The 17,357-nt window shown below is 51.2% G+C and overlaps 1 protein-coding gene across 2 annotated transcripts in view; it reads right to left on the bottom strand.

The window, feature by feature from the left end:
• The window catches only part of STIM1 (stromal interaction molecule 1), a 118,219-nt gene extending 105,185 nt beyond the window's left edge, over positions 1-13,034 (bottom strand). For both annotated transcript variants that reach the window (XM_075580575.1, XM_075580576.1), the window contains exon 1: positions 12,924-13,034. In XM_075580575.1, coding sequence (XP_075436690.1) covers positions 12,924-12,933 — 10 coding nt within the window. In that variant the 5' untranslated portion in view covers positions 12,934-13,034. The remainder of the gene's footprint in view (positions 1-12,923) is intronic.
• Between the last annotated feature and the right edge of the window lie 4,323 nt (positions 13,035-17,357).

The raw sequence follows: 17,357 nt of genomic DNA, 5'->3' as shown, positions 1-17,357 counted from the left end.
CTCACGCTCCTGCCTTCTTTCCCTCACGCTCCTGCCCTCTTTCCCTCACGCTCCTGCCCTCTTTCCCTCACGCTCCTGCCCTCTTTCCCTCACGCTCCCGCCTGCCCTCTTTCCCTCACGCTCCCGCCTGCCCTCTTTCCCTTACGCTCCTGCCCTCTTTCCCTCACGCTCCTGCCCTCTTTCCCTCACGCTCCTGCCCTCTTTCCCTCACGCTTCCACCTGCCCTCTCTCCCCTCACGCTCCCGCCTGCCCTCTTTCCCCTCACGCTCCTGCCCTCTTTCCCTCACGCTCCCGTCTGCCCTCTTTCCCCTCACGCTCCCGCCTGCCCTCTTTCCCCTCACGCTCCCGCCTGCCCTCTTTCCCTTCACACTCCCGCCTGCCCTCTTTCCCTCACGCTCCTGCCCTCTTTCCCTCACGCTCCTGCCTTCTTTCCCTCACGCTCCTGCCCTCTTTCCCTCACGCTCCTGCCTTCTTTCCCTCACGCTCCTGCCCTCTTTCCCTCACACTCCCGCCTGCCCTCTTTCCCTCACGCTCCTGCCTTCTTTCCCTCACGCTCCTGCCCTCTTTCCCTCACACTCCCGCCTGCCCTCTTTCCCTCACGCTCCTGCCCTCTTTCCCTCACGCTCCCGCCTGCCCTCTTTCCCTCACGCTCCTGCCCTCTTTCCCTCACACTCCCGCCTGCCCTCTTTCCCTCACGCTCCTGCCCTCTTTCCCTCACACTCCCGCCTGCCCTCTTTCCCTCACGCTCCCGCCCTCTTTCCCTCACGCTCCCGCCTGCCCTCTTTCCCTCACACTCCCGCCTGCCCTCTTTCCCTCACGCTCCTGCCCTCTTTCCCTCACGCTCCCGCCTGCCCTCTTTCCCTCACGCTCCTGCCCTCTTTCCCTCACACTCCCGCCTGCCCTCTTTCCCTCACGCTCCTGCCCTCTTTCCCTCACACTCCCGCCTGCCCTCTTTCCCTCACGCTCCCGCCCTCTTTCCCTCACACTCCCGCCTGCCCTCTTTCCCCTCACGCTCCTGCCCTCTTTCCCTCACACTCCCGCCTGCCCTCTTTCCCTCACGCTCCTGCCCTCTTTCCCTCACACTCCCGCCTGCCCTCTTTCCCTCACGCTCCTGCCCTCTTTCCCTCACACTCCCGCCTGCCCTCTTTCCCTCACGCTCCCGCCCTCTTTCCCTCACGCTCCCGCCTGCCCTCTTTCCCTCACGCTCCCGCCTGCCTTCTTTCCCCTCACACTCCTACCCTCTTTCCCCTCACACTCCCGCCTGCCCTCTTTCCCCTCACACTCCTACCCTCTTTCCCCTCACACTCCCGCCTGCCCTCTTTCCCTCACGCTCCCGCCTGCCCTCTTTCCCCTCACACTCCTACCCTCTTTCCCCTCACGCTCCCGCCTGCCCTCTTTCCCCTCACACTCCTACCCTCTTTCCCCTCACACTCCCGCCTGCCCTCTTTACCTCACACTCCCGCCTGCCCTATTTCCCCTCACACTCCTACCCTCTTTCCCCTCACACTCCCGCCTGCCCTCTTTCCCCTCACACTCCTACCCTCTTTCCCCTCACACTCCCGCCTGCCCTCTTTCCCTCACGCTCCCGCCTGCCCTCTTTACCTCACACTCCCGCCTGCCCTCTTTCCCTCACACTCCTGTCCTCTTTCCCCTCACGCTCCTGCCTGCCCTCTTTCCCTCACACTCCCGCCTGCCCTCTATCCCTCACCAGACGACCGGTAACGGAAGCCAACCCCCCTCCATCACCAGGCCCAGCAGAGATGGGGGGCGCCCCCCCCCCCCCCGTTGGCTAATGACCATCTCCCAGGCTGGGAACATGCATCAAGAGTGGTGCAATTCCAGGGGAAACCTCATTACATTCATAGCTGAGACAGGAGGGCTTTCGTATTGTATGTCTTTATTTATATAGCGCTTCACAGCAGTAATACATGTGGTAATCAAATAAATAACAGATAATATAAATAACAGATCATGGGAATAAGCGCTTCAGACATAAAAGTAACATTAAGGAAGAGGAGTCCCTGCCCCGAGGAGCTTACAGTCTGATTGGTAGGTAGGGAGAACGTACAGAGACAGTAGGAGGGAGTTCTGGTAAGTGCGTCTGCAGGGGGCCAAGCTTTATGTATCATGTGTTCAGAATATCCACAGTGCTATTTATATGCTTCTTTAAGCAAGTGTGTCTTAAGGTGGGTCCTAAAGGTGGATAGAGAGGGTTTTACTTTCGTTAGCTTTTCCCAGCTGTCTGATATCGCTGGGATGAGACTCGTGCTTCATTTCTAAAATACGGAAACGCTCCCATTACAAATAACTGTATTCAAATAAAACTGCCTCTTTAATTGATAGAGGAGATGTTAGAGAACTATTAACGACCCAATAAAAAGCCATTGAGCAGGAACTCCCTTTCCCAATGTTAGATTGTGGGTTACACAGGCCGGGTGCGGCTGAATAAACAGCGATGAAAGGAAAAGCACAGACTGTTTAAGGATATACAGAACACTCCCTCACCTGCTGCGTTCACACACTCCTCTCTCCCAAGCCAAATCCACATTACCACGCAGCAGCAACTCTCTGCGCCACAGCAGCAACTCTCTGCTCCGCAGCAGCAACTCTCTGCTCCGCAGCAGCAACTCTCTGCTCCACAGCAGCAACTCTCTGCTCCACAGCAGCAACTCTCTGCTCCGCAGCAGCAACTCTCTGCTCCGCAGCAGTAACTCTCTGCGCCGCAGCAGCAACTCTCTGCTCCGCAGCAGCAACTCTCTGCTCCGCAGCAGCAACTCTCTGCTCCGCACAGCAACTCTCTGCTCCGCACAGCAACTCTCTGCTCCGCACAGCAACTCTCTGCTCCGCACAGCAACTCTCTGCTCCGCACAGCAACTCTCTGCTCCGCACAGCAACTCTCTGCTCCGCACAGCAACTCTCTGCTCCGCAGCAGCAACGCTCTGCTCCGCAGCAGCAACGCTCTGCTCCGCAGCAGCAACTCTCTGCTCTGCTCCGCACAGCAACTCTCTGCTCCGCACAGCAACGCTCTGCTCCGCACAGCAACGCTCTGCTCCGCACAGCAACGCTCTGCTCCACAGCAGCAACTCTCTGCTCCGCACTGCACAGCAACTCTCTGCTCTGCACAGCAACTCTCTGCTCTGCACAGCAACTCTCTGCTCTGCACAGCAACTCTCTGCTCTGCACAGCAACTCTCTGCTCTGCACAGCAACTCTCTGCTCTGCACAGCAACTCTCTGCTCTGCACAGCAACTCTCTGCTCTGCACAGCAACTCTCTGCTCTGCACAGCAACTCTCTGCTCTGCACAGCAACTCTCTGCTCTGCACAGCAACTCTCTGCTCTGCACAGCAACTCTCTGCTCTGCACAGCAACTCTCTGCTCTGCACAGCAACTCTCTGCTCTGCACAGCAACTCTCTGCTCTGCACAGCAACTCTCTGCTCTGCACAGCAACTCTCTGCTCTGCACAGCAACTCTCTGCTCTGCACAGCAACTCTCTGCTCTGCACAGCAACTCTCTGCTCTGCACAGCAACTCTCTGCTCTGCACAGCAACTCTCTGCTCTGAACAGCAACTCTCTGCTCTGCACAGCAACTCTCTGCTCTGCACAGCAACGCTCTGCTCTGCACAGCAACGCTCTGCTCTGCACAGCAACTCTCTGCTCTGCACAGCAACTCTCTGCTCTGCACAGCAACTCTCTGCTCTGCACAGCAACTCTCTGCTCTGCACAGCAACTCTCTGCTCTGCACAGCAACTCTCTGCTCTGCACAGCAACTCTCTGCTCTGCACAGCAACTCTCTGCTCTGAACAGCAACTCTCTGCTCTGCACAGCAACTCTCTGCTCTGCACAGCAACTCTGCTCTGCACAGCAACTCTCTGCTCTGCACAGCAACTCTCTGCTCTGCACAGCAACTCTCTGCTCTGCACAGCAACGCTCTGCTCTGCACAGCAACGCTCTGCTCTGCACAGCAACGCTCTGCTCTGCACAGCAACGCTCTGCTCTGCACAGCAACTCTCTGCTCTGCACAGCAACTCTCTGGATTGGTCAAGAACTTTTAGCCCATACGCTCCTTAAAAACAAACATTGCAGGGCACTGCACGGGGTCTACTTTCAGTGTTGACCCTCTCAGCAACACTTCTTGTATAGCCGCGTGCTTTTACTTCACTGTAAATACAACACATTCTCTCAGAGGCTCTCACACCCTCCTTTGGGAACACCAGCCACCATGGGTTTTAGGAACGGCCAATGTATTTGCCTCACGGTCGTTTTACAGACAATACTTCACATATTTATATTATATGGGTTGGGCCCCCCATAAAACTGGTTTGGTTCAGGTGCCTGGGAAAGCTTTTAAAAGCACACAATGTGTAATGGTGGTTACTGACTGGAAGGAGTTCAAGGTTCCTGTAACCTCACCTCACGTCTGCTATTCATTCACCCCGACCCCTGCATACTGCTCCTACCTTCCTATCCTCCACATGAAGACTCGCTACAGAGTTCCTGCACCCATACTTCTCACCTTCGCATAGAAATGCTTCCTTCCCTCTGTGCTGCCACAATACACCATCATTGTATTGATTAAGAACTCCAATGCTATGCTGGCCCACTGAAAAGTATCACAACCTGCAGCATAGCTACAGTTCCCATTTTAAGCTACTGTATTTAAGTTTTACAGAAAAGTCTAAATGTGATGGGCACATTAATATGCCAAAACATACAATTCATTGAGGGGTGGTGGAAACCCCATGAATAGTGCTTTTATTTGTGCGAGATACACTGATCTCTCCTTCCGGCGGTGTTACATTGGATAAAGCAAGAAAGTTTAAACTTAAAAACAGTGCGTCCTGGAATGTATCTGTGACTGAGGCCTAACCCTCCCTCCTGTGCTGTATGCGATTTATGACTTAAGGTGTTAAATAATCCCTGAATGTTAGTGATGTAAGAGTATGTGTATATATGCTTGTGTGTGTATGTGTATATATGCGTGTGTATGTGTGTGGGGAGAGGGAGAGAGAGGGAGAGAGAGGTGTGTGTGTGTGTGTGTATATATATACATATACACACACATATATACATACATATACACACACACACACACACACACATATATAGTACTAGGAAATATCACAATGACGGGCACCTTTAAAGCCTCAGTTCAAGCAATATCCTACATGTGTTGTTTTTATTGATACATCAGTTCCGTACTAGGGGCCTCATTGAGAGAGCAGCGCTATTTAAAATTGGAGAGGGGAATAAAAAGTAGCTTTAATGGAGAGTTTTTTTCTCCATATGCAGAAAGCTCCGAAAACTGCATTTAGAATCCTGTCTGCATATGGAGAGTTTCAACCGGCGCTATGCGCGCTGTTGAAACTTGTGGGGAAAAAATCACGTTTTTTTTTTTCTCCCCCACCGGCCGCCGAGCTCCAGCTTCTTGCCAAATTTTTTTGGAGAAGCTAGATGGCGATCGCGCCTCTCTGAATACGGCAGTTTTCAACACTGGAGAGATTTAGATTCTCTCCAGCCGCGCGGCGAAATTTGCAAATAGAAAAAAAAAATGGCGCTTTTTTTAAAACTCGCCAGTACCTGCCTTTCTACAGGCATTTTTCTCCAAAAAATGCCGCTATTCCCCTTACCGCTGCTCTCTGCATAGGCCCCTAGGAGAAAATACTTGGAGCATTTAAAAAAATGTAAAAAAGAATGTTTTATAGACATGTTTAATGTTTCTAATGTAGGAATCATTTCCAAAGTCACACCCCCTTCCCCTTCTGATAGGCTCTGGTTCCTGAGCCCGCCCTCTCTCTAGCAGTGAACCAATTGTACATAGTAACTGCCCAGTCACTCATTCTAGGAACTATATTGCCCAGAATGCTGTGCAAGAACTGAATTAAATAACCCTGAGCAAGCGATTGATTACAGGAGAACGGATCGATCTGCAGCTAATCACCTGTCAGTGTGCAGATTGTACTGATGCACATACTGATCTGCAGGTAATCACCCGTCAGTGTGCAGATCGTATTGATGCACATACTGATCTGCAGCTAATCACCCGTCAGTGTGCAGATTGTATTGATGCACATATAGAATTGGGGGAAATTATATATTTCTTTTTAAAAACGGCAGCTTGAGCTGCAGCTTTAAGATTTCAAATAAAATATTTTGGTATTAATATTTGCCCAATGACCCGGTGACCCCAATCAACCCCAAAGGGTTCCCCCCCCCCCCCCCCGGATATCTGGCTCGCCTCCCCCAGTGTGACCCACCCTCTCACGTCCCCATATTATCTCCCCTTGTCCTACAGGCCGCACACCTGGCCAAGTATCGGCTGCATTCATGGTGACTTCTCCGCAGCCTTTGCTCTTGCGCGGAGCTCACCTTTCTACGTCTGTACTCAGTACGGTGTCCTCTATGTGTCATTTTAGTACGACATCGTTTTTGATTGACACGCACTCATTGTTTGTCTGTGTGCGGGTTCCCTCCCTTTTGTTTTACCATGTGTTGGGGCATTATTATACATTAATAACATTACGAATATAGGGTTTATGGGTAACCATGTAGAAAAATAATGAATGGTGCTCCACTTGCATTATTGTAATTTGCATGTACGGGACGGGCTGGCGACCTCAAGGCCAACTGCTACTCTCAATCATTTGGAATAAAAGTAAGTAGATTCAGGTGCTGCTTCTGTGCCATTTAAACTAGGCCCAACCTAATGCCTCCCTGCCAGCAACTCACCCTCACACACAGGCCTGGGGTTCAGTGCTGTCACCAGGCCGCACACAGGAGATAAGCACTGAATTTACTGAAGGAAACAAGTAGCTACTTCTGCTAATCACAAGCGCAAGAGACTGGTAACCTCAACACAGACACCCTGCTCTCTCTCACAGGGCGACGGTGCCAGTGAATAAGCGGCTGTCACTTCCGCTGTAGTGGTAACCAGCCGGAGAAGTGGTCAGAGATAACCCCAACACTGAAACACTTGTGATAAAGAAGTGTATCTGTTCACTGCTTACAACGCAACACTTCAACTACACAAAGGACTATCTAGGAACACAAAGTGTTTGCCGATCTGAATGCAGTTATTAACGACCTCGGAGTGATACACAATATTCTGACAACGGAGCGAGTGAAATCTCTCAGCCACGGATCTCTCAGCCACGGACCTACCTGCCCATAACTTTTAGTGGCTGTTTCAGAACAGAAGAATGGCTTCGTATCATTTCAGCTGTAACCAGGAAGTACAATTCCAAAAAGCACAACAGCAAAACGCCAAACAAAATGTATATTGTGTATTAACCGGAGGCGGCAGGGAGGGTGCGACGCCAGGACGCATCTCTCGCGTCTTCCCCACAATCAGATGCCGTTCTGGTGATGAAGGACCTGCCTTCATAGCGCCAAGACGGCTAGAGCGGTGTTCTACAGAGCGTCCCAATGTCCGGCCATCCCAGCAGTGTCCAGAGTTTACACTGACCGTGCCCCCACGGCTTGGATTTTTGTGAGTGCATTCAATACGTTACAGATAAAAGCCGCCATTATACGGCCTCTCCCAGCCGCCACTCTATGGGCTCTCTATATGGGCTCTCCCAGCCGGCAGTCTATGGGCTCTCTATATGGGCTCTCCCAGCCGGCACTCTATGGGCTCTCTATATGGCCTCTCTCAGCCGGCACTCTATGGGCTCTCTATATGGCCTCTCTCAGCCGGCACTCTATGGGCTCTCTATATGGGCTCTCCCAGCCGGCACTCTACGGGCTCTCTATATGGGCTCTCCCAGACGGCAGTCTATGTGCTCTCCCAGCCGCCACTCTATGGGCTCTCTATATGGGCTCTCCCAGCCGGCACTCTACGGGCTCTCTATATGGGCTCTCTCAGCCGGCACTCTATGGGCTCTCTATATGGGCTCTCCCAGCCGCCACTCTACGGGCTCTCTATATGGGCTCTCTCAGCCGGCACTCTATGGGCTCTCCCAGCCGCCACTATATGGGTTCTCTATATGGGTTCACTCTATGGGCTGATTTGCAAAGACTGACAGGCACACGCGCACCCCCACGCGCACAACCCGGAAGTGAATATATTTTCTTATACACAGTCTCCACATTAGCCTGTTTAGTTTATATAGTCACTAGCTGAGAGCCCCGGCGTTGCCCGGGATGTTTGTGGTGTGGGGGTGGCATTTGGGTGGGGAGTGGTCCACGCGGCCCATGGCGGTGTGCGGTGGTACTGCTGCTGTGGCTGTACTGATGGTGATTGTATCGGTGTGCTGATTTGGGAGGGTTTGTTGCTGATGTGGGGGTGCGGATGTGGGTGTGCCGATGGGGGAGGTGCAAAGGTGCCGATGTGTGGGTGCTGATGGTGTTGATGGGGGCTGGGAAAGGCGGGGAGCCGAGAATGCCAGTGTGCTGGGGGGGCATGGGATAGCGGTGTGCTGATGTGGTGGTGCTGGGGATAGTGTGTGTGTGTGTGTGTGAATACGTGTGTGTGTATACACGTGTGTGTGTGTGTGTGTATACACACGTGTGTGTGTGTATACATGTTTGTGTGTGTGTGTATACATGTTTGTGTGTATACATTGTATGTGTGTGTGTGTGTATACATGTGTACGTGTGTGTGTGTACGTGTGTGTGTATACACGTGTATACACGTGTGTGTATACACGTGTGTGTAGACATTGTGTGTGTGTGTGTATACATGTGTGTGTGTGTGTATACATGTGTGTGTGTGTATACATGTGTGTGTATACACATGTGTGTATACACGTGTGTGTATACATGTTTGTGTGTGTGTGTATACATGTTTGTGTGTATACATAGTATGTGTGTGTGTGTGTGTGTGTGTATACATTTGTGTGTGTATACATGTGTGTGTATACATGTTTGTGTGTGTGTATACACGTGTGTGTGTATATGCGTGTGTATACATGTGTGTGTAAATACACGTGTGTGTGTGTATACATGTGTGTGTGTATACATTATGTGTATGTATACGTGTGTGTGTGTATACGTGTGTGTGTATGTCTACATGTGTGTGTGTATGTCTCCATGTGTGTGTGTACGTGTACATGTGTGTGAGTATACGTGTACATGTGTGTGTGTACGTGTCTACGTGTACATGTGTGTGTGTCTACGTGCGTGTGTGTACGTGCGTGTGTGTCTACGTGTGTGTGTGTCTACGTGTGTGTGTGTCTACGTGTGTGTCTACGTGTGTGTGTGTGTCTATCTGTGTGTGTGTATACGTGTACGTGTGTGTGTGTATACATGTGTGTATACGTGTGTGTGTGAATATGTGTGTGTGTGTGTGTGTATACGTGTGTGTGTCTACGTCTGTGTGTGTGTGTGTGTGTGTCTACGTGTGTGTGTCTACGTGTGTGTGTGTGTGTTTACGTGTGTGTGTGTGTGTCTACGTGTGTGTGTATGTCTACGTGTGTGTGTGTGTGTGTCTACGTGTGTGTGTGTGTGTGTCTACGTGTGTGTGTGTCTACGTGTGTGTGTGTCTACGTGTGTGTGTGTCTACGTGTGTGTGTCTACGTGTGTGTGTGTGTCTACGTGTGTGTGTCTACGTGTGTGTGTCTACGTGTGTGTGTGTGTGTCTATGTGTGTGTGTGTCTACATGTGTGTGTGTGTGTGTGTGTGTGTGTGTGTGTGTGTGTGTGTGTGTCTACGTGTGTGTGTGTGTGTGTCTACGTGTGTGTGTGTGTCTACGTGTGTGTGTCTGCGTGTCTACGTGTGTCTGCGTGTCTACGTGTGTCTGCGTGTCTACGTGTGTCTGCGTGTGTCTGCGTGTCTACGTGTGTCTGCGTGTCTGCGTGTGTTTGCGTGTCTGCGTGTGTCTGCGTGTCTACGTGTGTCTGCGTGTCTACGTGTGTCTGCGTGTCTACGTGTGTCTGCGTGTGCCTGTGTATATACGTGTGTCTACGTGTGTGTACACGTGTGTCTACGTGTGTGTGTGTCTACATGTGTGTGTGTCTACATGTGTGTGTGTATACGTGTGTCTACGTGTGTGTGTATGCGTGCGCCTACGTGTGTGTGTGTATACGTGTGTGTACGTGTGTGTGTGTGTGTATACGTGTGTCTGTGTGTATACGTGTGTATACGTGTGTATACGTGTGTGTGTAAACGTGTGTCTGTGTGTATACGTGTGTCTGTGTGTATACGTGTGTCTGTGTATATACGTGTGTCTGTGTATATACGTGTGTCTGTGTGTCTGTGTGTCTGTGTGTATATACACGTGTGTGTGTGTGTATACGTGTGTGTGTGTGTATACGTGTGTGTGTGTATACGTGTGTCTGTATAGGTGTGTGTGTGTCTACGTGTGTGTGTGTGTGTGTGTGTCTGTGTACTTGTGTGTGTGTGTCTGTCTACGTGTGTGTATGTCTGTCTACATGTGTGTGTGTGTGTGTGTGTGTGTGTGTGTGTGTCTGTCTACATGTGTGTGTGTCTACATGTGTGTGTGTGTCTACATGTGTGTGACTGTGGACGTGTGTGTGTGTGTCTGTGGACGTGTGTGTGTGCCTACATGTGTGTGTGTGTGTGTGTGCCTACATGTGTGTGTGTGTGTGCCTACATGTGTGTGTGTGTGTGTGTGCCTACATGTGTGTGTGTCTACATCTGTGTGTGTGTACATGTGTGTGTGTGTCTACATGTGCGTGTGTGTGTGCCTACATGTGTGTGTGTGTGTGTGTACATGTGTGTGGTCTGTGTGTGTGTGTGTCTCTGTGTGTGTGTGTCTCTGTGTATGTGTATGTATATAGATATATATATATATATATATATATATATATATGTATAGATATATATATATATATATATATATATAGTGTGTGTGTGTGTATGGAGGGATGAGGCTGGCGCTGAAGGAATGTGTGTGGGGGGGGGGAGCTGCTTACCTTGCAGTCGGCAGCATCTTCCTCCTGCAGGGCGGGAGCCCCCCCCGCTGCCCTCCGGCTCGGGGTGAGGCCTCCTGCAGGGCGGGAGCCCCCCCGCTGCCCTCCGGCTCGGGGTGAGGCCTCCTGCAGGGCGGGAGCCCCCCCGCTGCCCTCCGGCTCGAGGTGAGGCCTCCTGCAGGGCGGGAGCCCCCCCCGCTGCCCTCCGGTTCGAGGTGAGACCTCCTGCAGGGCGGGAGCCCCCCCGCTTCCCTCCGGCTCGAGGTGAGGCCTCCTGCAGGGCGGGAGCCCCCCCGCTGCCCTCCGGCTCGAGATGAGGCCTCCTGCAGGGCGGGAGCCCCCCCCCGCTGCCCTCCGGTTCGAGGTGAGGCGGCGGTGCCGAGGAGCGTTGCAGGCGGCGCCGGGTCACCCATCCGGCCGCTGCCTCACCCGTCCTGCCGCTGCCTCACCCATCCGGCCGCTCCCACGTGGATGTGAGGCGGGAGGCCGCGTGTTGTGGCCGCTCCCCCGCGTGTGTCCCGGGCGCTCGCTCCGCTCCCCCGCTGACTGTAGCGGCGCCGGGGTGTGAGCTTGGGGGGGGGTGAGCTTGGGGGGGGGGGTGAGGTGTGTGTGAGCTTGGGGGGGGGTGGGAATGTGTGTGTGTGTGTACACGGGACTCCGGGTAAGTTCGGGCACAGGGAGGGTGGGGGGGGGTGTGGAAGTTGAGGTGCTGTCCAGCTGACGGGGGAGTGAGGGGCACCGGGAGGGGAGTGTGTGTGTGTGTGTGTGTCCCTGTGTGTGTGTGTGTGTCCCTGTGTGTGTGTCCCTGTGTGTGTGTGTGTGTCCCTGTGTGTCCTTTGGCCCGTCACTCCGCCTCAGGCCAATGAGAGGTGTGCGGGGGCGGGCCAAGGGACCAATGAGATTTCCCCTAGGGACACCGGACATCCAGGCAGGCAGGCAGGCAGGCATACAGTGCTTTCACTAATATAGTATATAAAGATGCAGCAGTTTGTGTAACCATGTATCTTTCTGCCCCATGTAGGGGTTTGTGTAACCATGTATCTTTCTGCCCCATGTGGAGGTTTGTGTAACCATGTATCTTTCTGCCCCATGTCGAGGTTTGTGTAACCATGTATCTTTCTGCCCCATGTGGAGGTTTGTGTAACTATGTATCTTTCTGCCTCATGTAGAGGTTTGGGTAACTATGCATCTTTCTTCCCCATGTAGGGGTTTGGGTAACTATGCATCTCTTTCTGCCCCATGTAGGGGTTTGGGTAACTATGCATCTCTTTCTTCCCCATGTAGGGGTTTGGGTAACTATGCATCTCTTTCTTCCCCATGTAGGGGTTTGGGTAACTATGCATCTCTTTCTTCCCCATGTAGGGGTTTGGGTAACTATGCATCTTTCTTCCCCATGTAGGGGTTTGGGTAACTATGCATCTCTTTCTTCCCCATGTAGGGGTTTGGGTAACTATGCATCTCTTTCTTCCCCATGTAGGGGTTTGGGTAACTATGTATCTCTTTCTTCCCCATGTAGGGGTTTGGGTAACTATGTATCTTTCTTCCCCATGTAGGGGTTTGGGTAACTATGTATCTCTTTCTTCCCCATGTAGGGGTTTGGGTAACTATTCATCTTTCTGCCCCATGTAGGGGTTTGGTTAATTATGTATCTCTTTCTTCCCCATGTAGGGGTTTGGGTAACTATGTATCTCTTTCTTCCCCATTTAGGGGTTTGGGTAACTATGTATCTTTCTTCCCCATGTAGGGGTTTGGGTAACTATGTATCTCTTTCTTCCCCATGTAGGGGTTTGGGTAACTATGCATCTCTTTCTGCCCCATGTAGGGGTTTGGGTAACTATGTATCTCTTTCTGCCCCATGTAGAGGTTTGGGTAACTATGCATCTCTTTCTGCCCCATGTAGGGGTTTGGGTAACTATGCATCTCTTTCTGCCCCATGAAGCTGGCTCCCTATTTTCTCTTGTAATGTATATATTTGGGAATGAGTTTGGCTTCATGCATCGTCCTCACTGGGCTGGAGAACCCTACATGGTATCATGCAGCAAAGTGGCCTGTACCTTCTGACATTTTCCAGGCGTTCCATAGGTCCTCCACACTGATGAGCTTGTCCTCTCCGTGGAAGGTGCTGTGCTTCACTGTTGGGTCGTGGTAATTCAAGTCTTCCCTCAGAAACTGGAGAAATAAACATGCAAATGAGTTAACACTAAAAGTGAGTGACGCCCAGGCCCAGGGAATCCTGAACCGTATAACTGCAGAGAGAAACACCAAAGGGTCTTTCAGCAACGGGCGAGCTTTATATGGAAACTCAAAGGTCTTAAAGTCTACATGTAACTGGCCTGTAGAGATGAGAATAGCACAATCTTCATTGTAACTATGCCATGAGGATACACAAAGAGAAAACATTCACTGTTAAGATGAGGACAATGGCCACTCAAGAAACCTTCTACATATCTAACTGGCAACCTCAAGGCCTCAAAAAACACCAGTGCAGCCCCCACCAGTGCAGCTCCCCCGCCAGTGCACCCACCCCCGCGCAGCGCCCCCGCCCCAGTGCAGCTCCCCCGCCAGTGCACCCGCCCCCGCCCCAGTGCAGCTCCCCCGCCAGTGCACCCGCCCCCGCCCCAGTGCAGCGCCCCCGCCCCAGTGCAGCGCAGCCTGCAAGCTCTTGGTTTCTGCCAATAGTCACCGTTACATATTAGGGCGCCGTGCCTCTGTGTATTACTCTTCCCTGCCTTGTATATTATTTCTGTAAGGCGCGGGGCGCGTTTGGCACTAAATAGAGTTCAATGATGATTCTTGGTGTTGACAAGCTATATCATCATACTGCACGGCTCCATCCTGTTGCATGAGCAGTCTTGCTTGGGATAAGGTATTTTACGGGCTGGGGGAGAGGGGGGAGGAGGGGAGAGGGGGGAGGAGGGGAGAGGGGAGAGGGGAGGAGGGACAGGTTTCAGGAAGAGACATTTTGGTGCATGAGGACGCTAAAGAGTCATCGTGTATTTCATACAAGGGAGCAGAAAGAAAAGGTGAGTGGGAAGTACAGCATCACCCCAAGTATAACTGCAGCGTGCACACTACCTATAACAGCAAGTTGTGCTGTGCAAAATGGCTCCGTGTTTACAGCGCACGTTACTGAATAAACATGGCTTCCAAAGCCGGCACCTACTTTGTATTCATGGAAGATCCTAGTACACAAAGAATACGCCAAGGGAAGAAATAACCAGGGGAAGAAGTAGGGAGGAAATAACCATGGGAAGAAGTAGGGAGGAAAGAACCATGGGAAGAAGTAGGGAGGAAAACACCATGGGAAGAAGTAGGGAGGAAAACACCATGGGAAGAAGTAGGGAGGAAAACACCATGGGAAGAAGTCGGGAAGAAATAACCATGGGAAGAAGTCGGGAGGAAATAACCAATGGGAAGAAGTAGGGAGGAAAGAACCATGGGAAGAAGTAGGGAGGAAAACACCATGGGAAGAAGTAGGGAGGAAAGAACCATGGGAAGAAGTAGGGAGGAAATAACCACGGGAAGAAGTAGGGAGGAAATAACCATGGCAAGAAGTAGGGAGGAAAACACCATGGCAAGAAGTAGGGAGGAAAACACCATGGCAAGAAGTAGGGAGGAAAACACCATGGCAAGAAGTAGGGAGGAAAGAACCATGGCAAGAAGTAGGGAGGAAAACACCATGGGAAGAAGTAGGGAGGAAAGAACCATGGGAAGAAGTAGGGAGGAAAACACCATGGGAAGAAGTAGGGAGGAAAACACCATGGGAAGAAGTAGGGAGGAAAGAACCATGGGAAGAAGTAGGGAGGAAAACAACCATGGGAAGAAGTAGGGAGGAAAACAACCATGGGAAGAAGTAGGGAGGAAAACAACCATGGGAAGAAGTAGGGAGGAAATAACCATGGGAAGAAGTAGGGAGGAAAACACCATGGCAAGAAGTAGGGAGGAAAGAACCATGGGAAGAAGTAGGGAGGAAAACACCATGGGAAGAAGTAGGGAGGAAAACAACCATGGGAAGAAGTAGGGAGGAAAACAACCATGGGAAGAAGTAGGGAGGAAATAACCATGGGAAGAAGTAGGGAGGAAATAACCATGGGAAGAAGTAGGGAGGAAATAACCATGGCAAGAAGTAGGGAGGAAAGAACCAGGGGAAGAAGTAGTGAGGAAAGAACCAGGGGAATAAGTAGGGAGGAAAGAACCATGGGAAGAAGTAGGGCGGAAAGAACCATGGCAAGAAGTAGGGAGGAAAACACCATGGCAAGACGTAGGGAGGAAATAACCATGGCAAGAAGTAGGGAGGAAAACACCATGGGAAGAAGTAGGGAGGAAAACACCATGGGAAGAAGTAGGGAGGAAAACACCATGGAAAACACCATGGGAAGAAGTAGGGAGGAAAACACCATGGGAAGAAGTAGGGAGGAAAACACCATGGGAAGAAGTAGGGAGGAAAACACCATGGAAAACACCATGGGAAGAAGTAGGGAGGAAAACACCATGGGAAGAAGTAGGGAGGAAAACACCATGGGAAGAAGTAGGGAGGAAAACACCATGGGAAGAAGTAGGGAGGAAAACACCATGGCAAGAAGTATGGAAGAAATAACCATGGGAAGAAGTAGGGAGGAAATGACCATGGGAAGAAGTAGGGAGGAAATGACCATGGGAAGAAGTAGGGAGGAAATGACCATGGGAAGAAGTAGGGAGGAAATGACCATGGGAAGAAGTAGGGAGGAAATGACCATGGGAAGAAGTAGGGAGGAAATGACCATGGGAAGAAGTAGGGAGGAAATGACCATGGGAAGAAGTAGGGAGGAAATGACCATGGGAAGAAGTAGGGAGGAAATGACCATGGGAAGAAGTAGGGAGGAAATGACCATGGGAAGAAGTAGGGAGGAAATGACCATGGGAAGAAGTAGGGAGGAAATGACCATGGGAAGAAGTAGGGAGGAAATGACCATGGGAAGAAGTAGGGAGGAAATGACCATGGGAAGAAGTAGGGAGGAAATGACCATGGGAAGAAGTAGGGAGGAAATGACCATGGGAAGAAGTAGGGAGGAAATGACCATGGGAAGAAGTAGGGAGGAAATGACCATGGGAAGAAGTAGGGAGGAAATGACCATGGGAAGAAGTAGGGAGGAAATGACCATGGGAAGAAGTAGGGAGACATAACCATGGGAAGAAGTAGGGAGGAAATGACCATGGGAAGAAGTAGGGAGACAAAACCATGGGAAGAAGTAGGGAGGAAATGACCATGGGAAGAAGTAGGGAGGAAATGACCATGGGAAGAAGTAGGGAGACATAACCATGGGAAGAAGTAGTGAGACATAACCATGGGAAGAAGTATGGAGGAATAACCAGGGGAAGAAGTATGGAGGAATAACCATGGGAAGAAGTAGGGCGGAAAGAACTATGGCAAGAAGTAGGGAGGAAAACACCATGGCAAGACGTAGGGAGGAAATAACCATGGCAAGAAGTAGGGAGGAAAACACCATGGGAAGAAGTAGGGAGGAAAACACCATGGGAAGAAGTAGGGAGGAAAACACCATGGAAAACACCATGGGAAGAAGTAGGGAGGAAAACACCATGGGAAGAAGTAGGGAGGAAAACACCATGGGAAGAAGTAGGGAGGAAAACACCATGGGAAGAAGTAGGGAGGAAAACACCATGGCAAGAAGTATGGAAGAAATAACCATGGGAAGAAGTAGGGAGGAAATGACCATGGGAAGAAGTAGGGAGGAAATGACCATGGGAAGAAGTAGGGAGGAAATGACCATGGGAAGAAGTAGGGAGGAAATGACCATGGGAAGAAGTAGGGAGGAAATGACCATGGGAAGAAGTAGTGAGGAAATGACCATGGGAAGAAGTAGGGAGGAAATGACCATGGGAAGAAGTAGGGAGGAAATGACCATGGGAAGAAGTAGGGAGGAAATGACCATGGGAAGAAGTAGGGAGGAAATGACCATGGGAAGAAGTAGGGAGGAAATGACCATGGGAAGAAGTAGGGAGGAAATGACCATGGGAAGAAGTAGGGAGGAAATGACCATGGGAAGAAGTAGGGAGACATAACCATGGGAAGAAGTAGGGAGGAAATGACCATGGGAAGAAGTAGGGAGACAAAACCATGGGAAGAAGTAGGGAGGAAATGACCATGGGAAGAAGTAGGGAGGAAATGACCATGGGAAGAAGTAGGGAGACATAACCATGGGAAGAAGTAGTGAGACATAACCATGGGAAGAAGTATGGAGGAATAACCAGGGGAAGAAGTATGGAGGAATAACCATGCTGGCAATAGCAGAAATCAGTAAGTGCAAAGTGAAATATGCTCCAGCCCGTGGGAGCCGCCACCATGAGCTGAAGGAGCGGCTCTGCGAGATAAGACTCTAAACAATGACACTCAGTGTGAATCAGGGGAACCCGGGCACAATTCCCGGTATCGGCTCCTTGTGACTTTGGGCAAATTACTTTATCTCCCTGTGCCTCAGGCACCAAAACCT

This window comes from Ascaphus truei (assembly GCF_040206685.1).
Source record: "Ascaphus truei isolate aAscTru1 chromosome 3 unlocalized genomic scaffold, aAscTru1.hap1 SUPER_3_unloc_2, whole genome shotgun sequence".
NCBI classification, from domain to species: Eukaryota; Metazoa; Chordata; class Amphibia; order Anura; family Ascaphidae; genus Ascaphus; species Ascaphus truei.
Note: the sequence above shows the minus strand (reverse complement) of the source record. Positions and strands in the feature narration are given on the sequence as shown.